General features: G+C 37.7%; 1 protein-coding gene across 2 annotated transcripts in view; it reads right to left on the minus strand.

Moving 5' to 3' along the window:
* LOC126481026 (vacuolar fusion protein CCZ1 homolog) overlaps positions 1–14,613 on the minus strand; it is a 50,421-nt gene that overhangs the window by 12,101 nt on the left and 23,707 nt on the right. For both annotated transcript variants that reach the window (XM_050104493.1, XM_050104502.1), the window contains one exon: positions 13,997–14,124. In XM_050104493.1, the coding sequence (XP_049960450.1) occupies positions 13,997–14,124 (128 nt within the window). The remainder of the gene's footprint in view (positions 1–13,996; positions 14,125–14,613) is intronic.

The following is a 14,613-nucleotide window of genomic DNA, read 5'->3' on the forward strand; positions in this document are numbered from 1 at the left end:
ATCACAGATTTACTTCAGACTTTGTACATCTTTAGTATGCGATTAATATAATATACTGCACAAGGAGCACAGTGCAGTATTCTAGCAATTTAGAGAAAACGGCGAGGGAGGTTTGAAGCATCTATTATGTGACTTATGTATCTGTGGGTAGGTGTTGGATATTAGAGTTCATGATGGTCAAGTGATTAGCGTTCAGGCTTCATAAGACAAATGTGTGTGAGGCGGTGATCCGACTCCCGCTCAAACTATATTTTTAATCTATAGTTTTTTCATCACTGGTCATTATGATTTGCATTCAAACTACTGGAAGAAAGAGAAATTTTTCAAATTGTTAACGAGGTGTGTTTTCCCTTAGAAACTCCAAATATTTCCTGTAAATGTGGAAAGCAGCAATCAATCGATGTAGTAAATGCTGTTTCAAATTATGTTTTCCATGTCTGTATGACAAATACCACCCTGCAATGTGTGATGTCGAGAGCACATCTGACATTGTGGTCTGGCACACTGTCATTTACATCAATCGCATAATTATTTATCAAGATCTGACTTGAATTTTCCAAGCCTGTCTCTCATCCTTGAAAATTTAATTAAAAATAGTAAACAGCCAAATAACGTATGAAATTCACGAGAACTTAATGAAAATGCACGTCGTCTCTTTTTTTTTTCATCATACACACGCACAAAAAAAAAAAGTTTTACATCATCCCGGTTCCCAGAACTCTTGAAGACAGACGTTGATTGTGGATATTGTATCACAGACACAGTCCCTTTGACTGTTCAGAGATATCACTAAACCTGCCCAAAGCTGTAAACAACCATGCATGAGCAGCGCCTATTAGACGGAGGGGGTCTGATAGCTGATCAGTTCCAGTCACTCCACCAGGAAGGAGGTACACAGCTTGTGTTGTCTGTAGTTCAATCACACTCCCTCGTGTTTGTAGTTCAACCATGCCTAGATGGTCAATACTGAGGGTTCGATCGCGTCCGCATTGTTACTTTGTGCCAGGAAGGGCTCTCAACAAGGGAAGTGTCCAGGTGTCTTGGAGTGAACCAAAGGGATGTTGTTCGGACATGGAGGAGATACAGAGAGACAGGAACTGTCGATGACATGCCTCGCTCAGGCCTCACAAGGGCTACTACTGCAGTGGAAAACTGGTACTTATGGATTATGGCTCAGAGGAAACCTGACAGCAATGTCACCATGTTGAATAATGCCTTTTGTGCAGCCACAGGACATCATGTTATGACTCAAACTGTGCGCAATAGGCTGCATGATGCGCAACTTCACTCCCGAAGTCCATGACAAGGTCCATCTTTGAAACCACGAGACCATGCAGCGCAGTACAGAAGAGCCCAACAACATGCCAAACGGACCGCTCAGGATTGGCATCACGTTCTCTTCACTGGTGAGTGACGCATATGCCTTCAACCAGAAAATAGTCGGAGATGTATTTGGAGGCAACCCAGTCAGGCTGAATGCCTTAGACACACTGTCCAGTGAGTGCAAGAAGGTGGAGGTTCCCTGCTGTTTTGGGGTGGCATTATGTGGGGCCGATGTATGCCGCTGGTGATCATGGAAGGTGCCATAATGGATGTACAATACGTGAATGCCTTCCTCTGACCAATAGTGCAACCATATCTACAGCATATTGGCGAGGCATTCATCTTCATGGATGACAATTCATGCTCCCGTTGTGCACATCTTGTGATTGATTTCCTTCAGGATAACATCACTCAACTAGAGTGGCCAGCATGTTCTCCACACATGAACCCTATCGAACATGCCTGGGATGGATTGAAGAAAGCTGTTTATGGACGACTTGACCAACCAACCACTCTGAGGGATCTATGCCGAATCGCCGTCAAGGAGTGGGATAATCTGGACCAACAGTGCCTTGATGAACTTGTGGATAGTATGCCATGATGAATAAAGGCATCCATCAATGCAAGAGGACATGCTACTGGGTATTAGAGATACCGGTGTGTACAACAATCTGGACCACCACCTCTAAAGGTCCTGCTGTATGGTGGTACAACATGCAATGTGTGGTTTTCATGAGCAATAAAAAGGGCGGAAATGATGTTTATGTTTATCTCTATTCCAATTTTCTGCACAGGTTTCAGAACTCTCGGAACCAAGGTGATACAAAACTTTTTTCGATGTGTTTATTACCTCTCAAATGTCATATGAATTAAATAATGTGACCAGTGTTGAAAAAATGACAGATTAAAAAATGAATGCTAACAAGATTCGAACTATCGCCTTGTCCTCGACCTTCCTGCTACACGCAAACGCTGATCATGTGATCACACTGACTTCTTACGGCTGGCGTCTTCGCAAAGGTGCATCAGTTATATAATAGACATTTAAAACTTCTATTGCAATTTTCTCGGATTTGCCAGAGTAGTGCACCTTACTACTTCCACATTATGCTGTTTTAATGGCCCACTAAAGGTGTACAAAGTTTGAAGTAAATCCATGATCCCAACGCCGTGGTCTCCCCTCGTTAGCAGTATCAGTGACAGTCTGTTGTAGCTGTATAAGGAGGCACAAAAAAGTATGTCTTGTTTCCTCTCCGATGTACATGAACTGTTATATACGGCCAACCAATGGGTAATGTCATATCTAACCATAATAATACAGAAAGTTGTATTTCGTTATTCAACCAATATAGCTTGGGGATGTTATTCTGACTAGGGGGAAATCATGGATGGGGTTCCCAAGGCTCAATCTTAGATCCACTATTGTTCCTCAAATATGTAAACCATTTTCCATCTAATATATAACAAGCAGAATTAGTTCTTTTTGCAGATGACACTAGTACTGTAATCAATCCAAGCATACATACAGAAACCAAAGGAATGGTAAACAATGTTCTTAAAGAATGAAACTTTCGCTCTGCAGGGGAGTGTGCCACATCAAGACTTGAACTGAGGACCTATGCCTTTTGTGGGCAAGTGCTCTACCAACTGAGCTACCCAAGCACGACTCATGACCCATCCTCACAACTTTACTTCTGTCACTACCTCGTCTCCTGCCTTCCAAACTTCACCTGGGCAAGAGTACTCCCTTGAAGTTAAGAAGGTAGCAAATGAGGTACTAGTGGAAGTAAAGCTGTGAAGAAAGGTTGAGAGTCATGCTTGGGTAGCTCAGTAGGTAAAACACTTGCACACAAAAGGCAAGGGTCCCGAGTTTGAGTCTCAGTCTGGCACAATGTATTGATCTGCCAGAAAGTTTCACTATTCTTAAAAGTATCATGGACTGGTTTTCTGCAAATGGTCTTTTCCTCAATTTTAAAAAGGCACAACATATTCAGTTGTGCATGTCTAGGGAAACTACACCAATGATGAGTGTAACACGACACCAATGATGAGTGTAACACGTGGTAACGAAATAATAAATAGGGTGGAAATTTCAAAATTCTTGTGTCCATAATGGTGAGCACTTAAACTGGAAAAAAGCACATTTCTGAACTCCTAAAACAACTTAGTTGAGCCACACTTGCAGTTACAATCATTGCAAATCTTGGGGAAAGCATAACATCAGTACGTTGACGCAGTTTGCAAATTTTCATTCAATAATGTCATGTGAAATAATATTATAGAGTAACTCATCTTCACAAAAGAAAGTCTTCATTGCCCAAAAACATGCTGCAAGACTATGTGGCGCGAAGACTATGTGCTGCTCACCCATCATCATCTTGTGGACATCTGTTTAAGGAGTTATGCATTCTGACAACTGCTTCACAGGATATTTGTTCCCTCATGAAGTTTGTCGTAAATAATCCATTGCAGTTCAAAAGGAACAATGAAGTGCACAATTGCAATACCAGAAGGGAAAACAACATTCATTACTCCACACGAAGGTTATCTTTAACACACAAAGAGATGCACAATGCTGCAACTATAAGTCCTGATCACTTACCCAGTGATACAAAATGTCTGACAAAAGAAAAAAATTAAATTTGAAATCAAACTGGAAAAGTTTCTTCTTGACAACTATTCCTAGATTGAGGAAAAAGCTTTTTGAAACCTGAAATTGAGAGCAATGAGGATTTTGGGGGAAAATATAGCTGTGGTTTAAAAGGCCTGGCAAATGGGAAATGGAGATGGTGTACTTGTCACAGTAGACAAGAAACTCAAATCCAGCAAGACAGAAATTGAAGCCGCATGTGAGATTGTTTGGGCAAGAGTCAGTATCAGGGGTGGGCACAAAATGGTAATTGGATCCTTCTATTGCCCACCAGACTCATCTCCTGATATAACTGAAAGCTTTAGAGAAAACCTCAGTTCAGTTGTATGTAAGTTCCCCAATCATACTGTAATCATCGGTGGAGACTTCGATTATCCAACAATTAATTGGGAAAATTACAGGTTTGTTAGTGGTGGGCATGATAATATATTCTGTGAGGCATTACTTGCTTTCTCTGAAAACTACTTACAACAGATAGCTCTGAATCCCACTCATGTCGGAAATATATTGGATCTAATGGCGACAAATAGGCTTGACTTCTATGAGGATGTCTACATCGAAACTGGTACAGTGACCATGACACAGTTTTGGCAACAATGATTACCACAGTAGAAAGGACAACTAAAACAAGCAAAAGATATAATGTTCAGTAAAATAGACAAAAAATTAGTAGTGTCATATCAGTAAGGGACTTGAAACTTTCAGCACACGGCAGGAACATGTAGAGGAAGTTTAAAAGAATAGATGACCATGAACTGCATAGACATTTACCCAGGAGAACAGTTCATAATGGGAAGGAACCTCCATGGTATACAATCACTGTAAATAAACTTTGAAACAGAAATTACTGCACAATAGCTGTAAAAGTGTAGAGCTATAGAGACAGAGATGCTGAATGAAATGCATTTGGCTGTCATGAGAGCAATGTGTGGTGCCTTCAATGACTACCGTAGCAGAATATTGTCAAGTGATCTTGCACAGAACCCAAAGAAATTCTGGTCATACGTAAAGACTGTTAGCATAACTGAAGTTAGTGTCCAGTTCTTAGTGAATGAAACAGGAACTGAAATGGAGGGTAGCAAAGCAAAAGCTCAAATGCTTTACTCCGTTTTCAAATGTTTCTTTCCAAAGAAAAACCCAGGAGAATTACCCTAGTTTAATCCTTGTACCACTGAAAAGATGAATCAAATAAGTATTAGTCAGTGGTGTTGAGAAACAGCTGAAATCGTTAAAATTGGAAAAAGCTCCAGGTCCCAAAAGAACCCCTGTCAAATTCTAATTCTATATTGCTTTTGCAGCTGAGTTAGCCCGTCTTCTAACTACAATCTATCATAGATCCCTTGAACAAAATACTGTCCCCATCCTTGAAGCCAGCCGGAATGGCCAAGCGGTTCTAGGCACTTCAGTCTGGAACCACGTGACTGCTACGGTCACAGGTTCGAATCCTGCCTCGGGCATGGATGTGTATGATGTCCTTAGGTTAGTTATGTTTAAGTAGTTCTAAGTTCTAGGGGCTTGATGACCTCAGATGTTAAGTCCCATAGTGCTCAGAGCCATTTGAACCATCCTTGAAAACAGGCACAGTTCCCACCCATCTACAAGAAGAGTACTAGAAGTGATCCACAAATCTACCATCCAATATCCTTGACATCAATTAGTTGCAGAATCTTAGAACCTATTCTGAGCTCAAACATAATGAGGTATCTTGAACAAAACAACCCCCTCAATGCCAACCGGCATGGATTTCGAAAATGCCGATTTAGTGAAACCCAATTCGCAATTAATGAAAGCTTTGGATAGGCAACCAGGTAGATGCAGTGTTTCTTGATTTCTGAAAAGCACTGTACACAGTACTGCACTTATACTTACTGTCAAAACTATTGTCATATGGAGTATTAAGTGACATTTGTGTATGGACTGAGGATTTCTTTCTAGTAGGGAGGACACAGCATTTATCTTGGATTGAGAGTTATTGCCAGATGTAGAAGTAACTTCGGGTGTGCCCCAGGAAAGTGTGTTGGGACTCTTGCTGTTCATGTTGTATATTAGTGGCCTCACAGACAATGTTAATAGCAAAATCAGACTTTTTGCAGATGATGTAGCTATCTACAATGAAGTACTATCTGAGAGAAGTTCCAGTGTTTAGCTTGGAGGAGGAGGAGGAGGAGGAGGAGGAGGGGGGGGGGAGATTAGTGTTCAACATCCTGTCAACAACAAGGCCATCAGAGATGGAGTAATGCTCAGACTGCAGAGGGATGGAGAAGGAAATTGGTCGTGTTATGTCAAAGGAACCACACTGGCATTTGCCTTAACCAATTCAGGGAAATCACAGAAAATCTAAATCAGGATGGCCAGATGAGGGTTTAAACCACTGTCCTCTCAAATGATAGTCCTGTGAGCTAATCACAGTGTGTAATGTGTGTTTACTTTCTGACAGAGCTTGACTGTTATGTTAAGATTACTGGCCAGTGCAACAAGAATTGCAGCAAATACATTATTTGTAATAAATAACAAGGACTACTGCGTGTATTACTTCTATTAAATCAAGAAGACAGACCCAGAATCTTTTAGAAAAAGAAACATTGGACAGAGGTGAACGCAAACCTGCTACATTTCTCTTTACATCTCATGACACTATCAATTAAGCTACAGCTTAAACAGAGCAACTAGGTGTCAGTATCAGTAAACACTATGTAAAGAGCATATCTAAAAATGTCATCATTCAATATTTAACTATGGCAAATTGTGGCAAAATAGTGCCATTTTAATAGATCTTGGTGCCACATCATTGAAATACACTGTACCAACGACTCCAGGAAATCCACCCAGTACCATGAAACTATCCATCACAAAGTGTAAGTCTGCTTGAGAAGGAAACTTTATGTATTGTGTAGATATTGCTACTATAATCCCCGATATATCACTGGTAATTCTTTGCGTTTTTGTACTATGTACATTAGCACTATCACCAATAACTATATTAACAGCACATTGTGACAGTTGCATTCTGGTCTCCATGGCGGCCACGTGTTTGAGAGATGTGCTTGCGTATGTTACTGAAGGTTGTGTATGTGTGTGTGTGTGTGTGTGTGTGTGTGTGTGTGTGTGTTTTTAAAAGCACCTGTTACATATGCCCTCAGTGTCATTAGAGGTCTGTTCATGGGTGAGACAAGGTTACTCTGACAAGTAGGAAGTTCCAATCTCTCGTTTATTTTACCTAGTAACCAACACACTGTTTCTTTTGAACGACAAGATCTCTCTTCAAATGTCATGTCCCTGTACTCTTCGAAAGGATTTTCCCTCCCTGCAAGTAGCCAATACGTTTGCGGCAATGCTTTACATGGTAAAAATATAACATTTTTCACCTTCTATGGAATTTAACACATCAAAACAGACCACTTTCTTAATACAGCACACGTTTACTTTATCCTAACTGCTATCAGTTCAAGGTAAACGAGCCTCCAACCTTGATCAACTTTAACTGTTATAAACTCCCTCATTTAACATTAACTGAGGTTGATGCAGTCAAATTTTGTGTTGGCTAGGGTTACCTTCCGGCTTAACTGTGGTTAACTTCTGATCAATGTTGGTGCACTTGGTCCTGAGACTGTCTCCAGGTGAAGATGTCATTTACAGTCTAGTAAAGTCACCACAAGATCAGTTACCTAGAATATCTGTATGATGAGAAAAGTGGAAATTTATTCTAAGTAAGGAAAAGCTTGAGGTCAAACACATGAGTACTAAGAGAAATACATTAAACTTCAGTTACAGGCTAAATCATACAACTCTAAAGCCTGTCAATTCAACTAAAGGCCTAGGAATTATTATTACAAACAACTTAAATTGAAACGAGCATAGAGATAATGTTGTGAGGAAGACAAACCAAAGACTGTGTTTCATTGGAAGAACACTTAGAAGATACATCACGTCTACTAAAGATACCACCTACCCTACAATTGTCCATTCTGTGCTAGAGTATTGCTGTGCGGTATACGAGATCGTCACAGGGTAGGATTGATGGAGCTTATTGAATAAGTCCACAAAAGAGCAGCTCATTCTGTATTATGGGAAAATAGGGGAAAGAGTTCTGTGGATATGATAAGCGAGTTGGGGTGACAACCATTAAAACAAAGGTATTTTTTGTTGCAGTAAGGCCTTTTCGCAAAATTTCGATCACAAACTCTCTCCTCTGAACATGAAAATATTTTCTCAATGCCAAACTGCAGAGGGACAATGATCATCGTAATAAGATAAGAAAAATCAATTCTCTATGAAAGATTTAAGTGTCGATTTTTCCCACACGCTGTTAAAGGGCGGGACGGTAGACAAATAGTCTGAATGTAGTTTAATTGTCTCAGTTTTTAAAAGGACACCATCTATTCCAAGTACAGAATGCAATCTTGACTCCACACCATGGATGCCAGAGTAATACAAGTAGGGCTGTGGAGAGGTACAATGTCTTCTTGTCTTGTGAACTGCTTTGCCACAATTTCCAACAGTTGTCAGTCCCTTGTGCTTCATTAAGGTGTGTCCAATATCTTAAAGAATCTATAATCTGAGGCTGTACATTAAGACATATGAAATTTTTGCTTATGTAATCTGGACGGACAGGTGTATTTAAAGCCAATAAAAAATCGGTAATAATCTGTGACTTGAAATTTACATCATACTACTGACAGAATATCCATATCTTTCTTCTTTCTATTCACTCTTTCCTATACTTTCTGTGTGAAATTATGTTTCTCTTGAAGTCATAAGTTCTGTGAAGCTCTGTCAAGTTCGTTCAATTTGAAATAATGTATCTCGGCAGAAGATAGCAGCCCATCATTGGAATCTCATTTCTGAATCTTTTCCTGTCTGTATTTAGTTTTTTGAATGTAGAAATCAAATACCTTTTCATCACTACTTGCTTCACAACTAAAAATACATTTTTGACAACTGATATGTCACTATTTTCTGGTTTAATTGTTACTGTTGTCTCCCAGGAATGAGCTCTTTAATTATTTTAGGGGGAGGGGATAATATACTAAACAAAGAACTCAAATGTCACATATTTGATACAACTACTAGTCTTTACTAACAGTTAATGAAATACTTGAAAGGAGAGACAGCATTGGTCGTATATTTTTGTTTATTATCGCAAAATCAATTTTCTGTCACTTAGTGACCATCTTCAGTGCTAGAAGTTAAAAATTTTTTCACATTACGATCAGAGAGTATAAAACAGAAAATCACAATTACATCTGCATATGAACATAACACATGTTAGGAACATACCTGTAATATATAACTTAAATTAGTAAGCACTGGTGTCAATAAGCTTACGGCGATCACATAGACTGAGGTCGCTGTTTACATGCACTTGTTCAGCAGACCTCGGTGTAACGGGGCTTGACACGCCCTCTATGTGACATGTGTCACGTGAAGACATAGTATTACTGGTTTTGCGAGATATTAACACTAAATAACTCTTGTGCATTTGTGAATCGTGCAGTAATTCAAGTTTAAAATGTACGTGCAACACATAGCAGACGAAGGGGGAAGGAAATATCTAAAATACATTGGCGTATTGTTTTTTACAAACTTATAAAACATAAAACAGATCGATGATAAGTTGTCAGAGTGCAGGACATATAAAAGAGCAAAAGATAATGAAAATCCTAGGGTTAAAAATTTAACGGATATAGTATTTAATCAGGAAGAAAATGAACTTTTGAGTAAGGGTTTAAAGTACAACATACATAAACAATTGGATAGTAGGGCAATTAAGAATACACTAGTGCAGGTAAAATTCGCGATGGATAGTTGTAAAATAAATAAGGTAGAACATAATAAAATGGCTGTAGCGGTAGAAAAGCTATTAAAGAACGAGGTAGAAAAAGGGATCATTTGACAGTAAAAAGCTTGAATAATAAATTACAAGAAAGTAATGGAATTGTCACAAAGGCAGACAAAGGGAATTCTGTTATTATTGTTACAAAAGAAATGTATGTAGAAAAAACTTTACAATTTTTTCAAGAAAACGGTATTACATCAATTGCGAGAGACCCAATGAATGAGATTCAAAGAAAGTTAAATGAGAAACTTAAATCACTTTCAAATGTAATAGCCCCTCATGAGATACAGTATCTCAACGTAATGAATCAAAAAATTTCTAAGCTACGATCACAATTCAAGGTTCATAAGCAATGTAATCCCATTAGGCCGGTAGTTGATGGGAGAGGGGTCCCGTTGGTGAATATTGCGAAAAAATGCCTAACTATTTTGAATAAGCATTATAAATTTGTGCAACAGTTCTCGATTAAAAATAGTACCCAATTAGTAGAGAAAATAAAAGATATACCTATTACAGACACTATGACGTTTCTTTCGCTGGACATTGTCAATTTATATACGAATATCCCGATTGAGGAAACAATACAAATTATTGATGCTAATCTCAGAAACCACAGTAATATGTCCAGCGTGGAAATAAATGAGTTCATAGAACTATTATCATTCTGCTTAAAGTATAACTACTTCACATTTAACGACAAAATTTATGTCCAAAAGGACGGACTCAGCATGGGAAACTCTGTGTCAGGGATTATGGCAGACATCTTTATTAACTATCTTGAATTGAAATTACTAAAAGATTTTCCAACATTAGCTAAAAAGATCGTATACTACTATAGATATGTAGATGACACGCTATTGCTTATTAATGGCAGTCAATCTGATATTGACGAAGTCGTCAGTACATTTAATGGTTTACACAACAAAATTGCTTTCACAGTTGAAAAAGAACAGAATGGAGTCATTAATTTTTTAGACCTAACCATTAGAAGGGAAAATGGAAAACATACATTTGACATTTACAGAAAATCAACATTCACAGATATCATCTTAGATTATGGTTCACAACACCCTGACCAACACAAAAAAGCGTTTTTCCACTTTGCATTTCATCGTATGTTCCGATTACCATTATCTAATGAAAACCATGAGAAAGAGTTAAACATAGTTAAACAAATTGCAAGAAATAATAATTACCCGTTGAAATACGTCATGAACATTTATGAGATGGTATCCAAAAAATATAGTAAAGATAATTTAAGTCAGAATGAGACAAGCGAAACTAAAAATCAAAAATTTATCACATTGCCTTTCTATGGTCCCATTAGCAATAAAATTGCCAGAGTATTCAAGAAGAGGAATATTAATGTAGGTTTCTCGACGACGAACAGACTAGGCGTGCTTTTAAGGAATAACATTCATGAACGCAACGTCTCACATGAATCAGGTGTTTACAAACTTATGTGTGCCACGTGTAATGCAGGTTACATAGGGCAAACCGGACGAAAATTAGAAACAAGGTTCCGTGAGCACGTTGCACTTGAGAGGAAAGATATTGCTAAAAAATCGAATTTCGCACCCCATCTGGTAGCAACTGGTCATACAACTCCAGATTTGACATCGCAATTGAAGTTGTTGCACAAGGGTAAAAAAGGTCGCTTCCTCCACCTTATGGAAGAGATGGAGATCTTTTGTCATAATAAAGCTCCAGATACCGCGCTACTTAACGAGCAAACGATATCGAGAAGCACACATTTTTGGGAATGCTTCTCCGATTTCCTATGAAAAAAGTCAACTTGTGGCCAATTATCACAATTAGCAATTTGTAGTCAGTTGCTTGTTATCCCTTATATACAACGCCTCAGTCATAGTTGCTACGAGAACACTTACAATGGCCGCTATTCCAACTATCTCAACACATAGACACAAATGTTTCGGTTTGTTTTAATAACATAACTAATTTCGGTTTTTAAAAAAGATGCTCCTTTTTTGTTCCGTAATTTGCAGAACTCATGGACGCCTACTGAACATAATTTTACTACAGTCGACATCTCGTAGGCGTTGACACAAAGTAATACGAACTGGTTATCACTTTATGTAATTATTTTTAATGTATGTTAACAATTCCTTTGCTGTTTGAATAAGTGCTGGATATCGTGCATAGCCTATGTTTAATTTCTCTAAAGTACGATGTATATTTTTGGTATAAGTGGCACTATTACCTGTCCTTCCTCATGATGGTTTCTCGATGTTTGATGTATACTACCTGTTCGCACCTTATATTTTCAAATTTATTTCAAATACACAATTAGAATTATAGGTACTTCTTAAGTTTGCTTGTATTTCATATGGGTTCCACTACTACTATAAGTTATGTAAAATCAAATTAGTTTATTAATATTCAAAACCGGTTGCTTGGCAACTTCATTACTGTTTTATCAACCTGTGAATGTACATATGGGTTCTGACCCAGTGCTTATGCGGAAGCGTACAACCAGTGATGGGACGAATGATATGTACATTATCACGCCGTTAAATATGCTAACAAAATTGTTTATCCACACCTACAAACATTTTTGTAATGAACATTGTCTTTTACGGCATTTTAATTATTAAGTAATGGCAGTTTCGTACTGTTATTATTTTTTATATATTTGACTCCTTAGTCTTAACGTAACATTTTACGTAAATCACGAAAGTTGTACTTCCAACTTCCCACGCCAGATGGTGGGTATTATGTTTTTTAAAAACCTGTGTTACACCTCATTTCATGTTATTCATTTATTATTCTTTTTCATTATCTTTTGCTCTTTTATATGTCCTGCACTCTGACAAATTATCATCGATCTGTTTTATGTTTTATAAGTTTGTAAAAAACAATACGCCAATGTATTTTAGATATTTCCTTCCCCCTTCGTCTGCTATGTGTTGCACGTACATTTTAAACTTGAATTACTGCACGATTCACAAATGCACAAGAGTTATTTAGTGTTAATATCTCGCAAAACCAGTAATACTATGTCTTCACGTGACACATGTCACATAGAGGGCGTGTCAAGCCCCGTTACACCGAGGTCTGCTGAACAAGTGCATGTAAACAGCGACCTCAGTCTATGTGATCGCCGTAAGCTTATTGACACCAGTGCTTACTAATTTAAGTTATATATTACAGGTATGTTCCTAACATGTGTTATGTTCATATGCAGATGTAATTGTGATTTTCTGTTTTATACTCTCTGATCGTAATGTGAAAAAATTTTTAACTTCTAGCACTGAAGATGGTCACTAAGTGACAGAAAATCGATTTTGCGATAATAAACAAAAATATACGACCAATGCTGTCTCTCCTTTCAAGTATACCCATTATCTGGTCGTAGTGCACAGGACACTATGGAGTCGCCAATCAATAAGTTAATGAAATAATAGGAAAACATAACATAATGCGGACAGTTTTGCAATTCCTCTAAGTTTAATAGTGTTGTAGGTGTTGCGGAGGTAATTCATTAACACATGTTTCTATCTCAGCAACCATCAAAATACTTGAAAGCACATCTAACCTAGTCATTCAGAGGTTTTCGATTCATGTTCGTACCATTAATTATGATTCAGGCAAGATGTCTATTCTCTGTTAGATAATATGTTCCACAGCTTAATGTGAAAAGAGGAAGGTAACACTGATCAGCTATTAGTGCGGGAGCTACAGATTCACCTAATCTGAAAGCAGTTAGGTTACACCTTTATTAACAGCCTCGATCTTCAATTTGAGGCTCCTACAATTTTTGGAGAACCCATATTACTCTCTATAGCTTATCAATAAACTGTACTGTTTACTGAAGTATGCATTTTCTTAGAAGCAGCTTTGTCAACTACCTTTCTTCCTCCAATACATTTTAATGAATTCATTGTATTCTACAGAGTACTGTAAACCATTTACACTAGACCCATTTCTTTTAAATTGTATAATTTATACCATAAGCAGTGCTTGATTTGTGAGGATTGTGACAGTTTGCCACACTGATACCTCTGATAAAAAATGCATTAAAATAACGTTTCAAGATGTTTGAATTTAAATTCCCCCCTCCCCCCCACTCACAGAAGGTCACAGTACTAGAACTTTTTTTTTATACAAATCAAGCACTGATTATTACCATGCAGCACAAAAGAGAATAACTATATCTTAACACTTACCATTGATATCTATAAGGTTTGCACTTTTTTGCTGAATAACTGCATAAAATTCTCTTAGATTTGAAATTTTACCTACAACCCAGTAATCACTCATGGTTTTTAAAATAGTTTCTCCAGTTGTTGACATCCTGAGGGGACAAAAATTAAACAAAATTTCTATGTAAATGGCATGGCTTACGGTAATTAGAATGAGTTAAATAGTTACAGCAACACATAATTGTTATCTAAAATATAAAATAAAAAACTCATCTGGATCAGAAATAAAGATTAGCACTACATATTATTAACCAGCCATTTCACATTTAGGACATCTTTCAGTAAATGTTATCAAACAGAAAATCTAATCGAGTAAACTGCTAAAATTCCAAGGTAATGGAATGGATGACCAACATTTATCCTTAGGAGCCAAATTTCCTTAGAGTAGACCATACTAGTCAGGTTCCGGAACTAAATGTTCCTTATTCAAGGAGGTGAGACAGGTTAGTTGGGGAAGACTGGAGTGGGGGAGGAGCGGGAGCAAGTCACTAAGATTCTAGGTTTGGAGAAACCCACTACGCAATAGATGTTTCCTTTCTGAAGATGAGAAATTTACAGAGAAAAACTAGGCTTACTATTTC

The sequence above is a fragment of the Schistocerca serialis genome, chromosome 1 (assembly GCF_023864345.2).
Source record: "Schistocerca serialis cubense isolate TAMUIC-IGC-003099 chromosome 1, iqSchSeri2.2, whole genome shotgun sequence".
Classification (NCBI taxonomy): Eukaryota; Metazoa; Arthropoda; class Insecta; order Orthoptera; family Acrididae; genus Schistocerca; species Schistocerca serialis.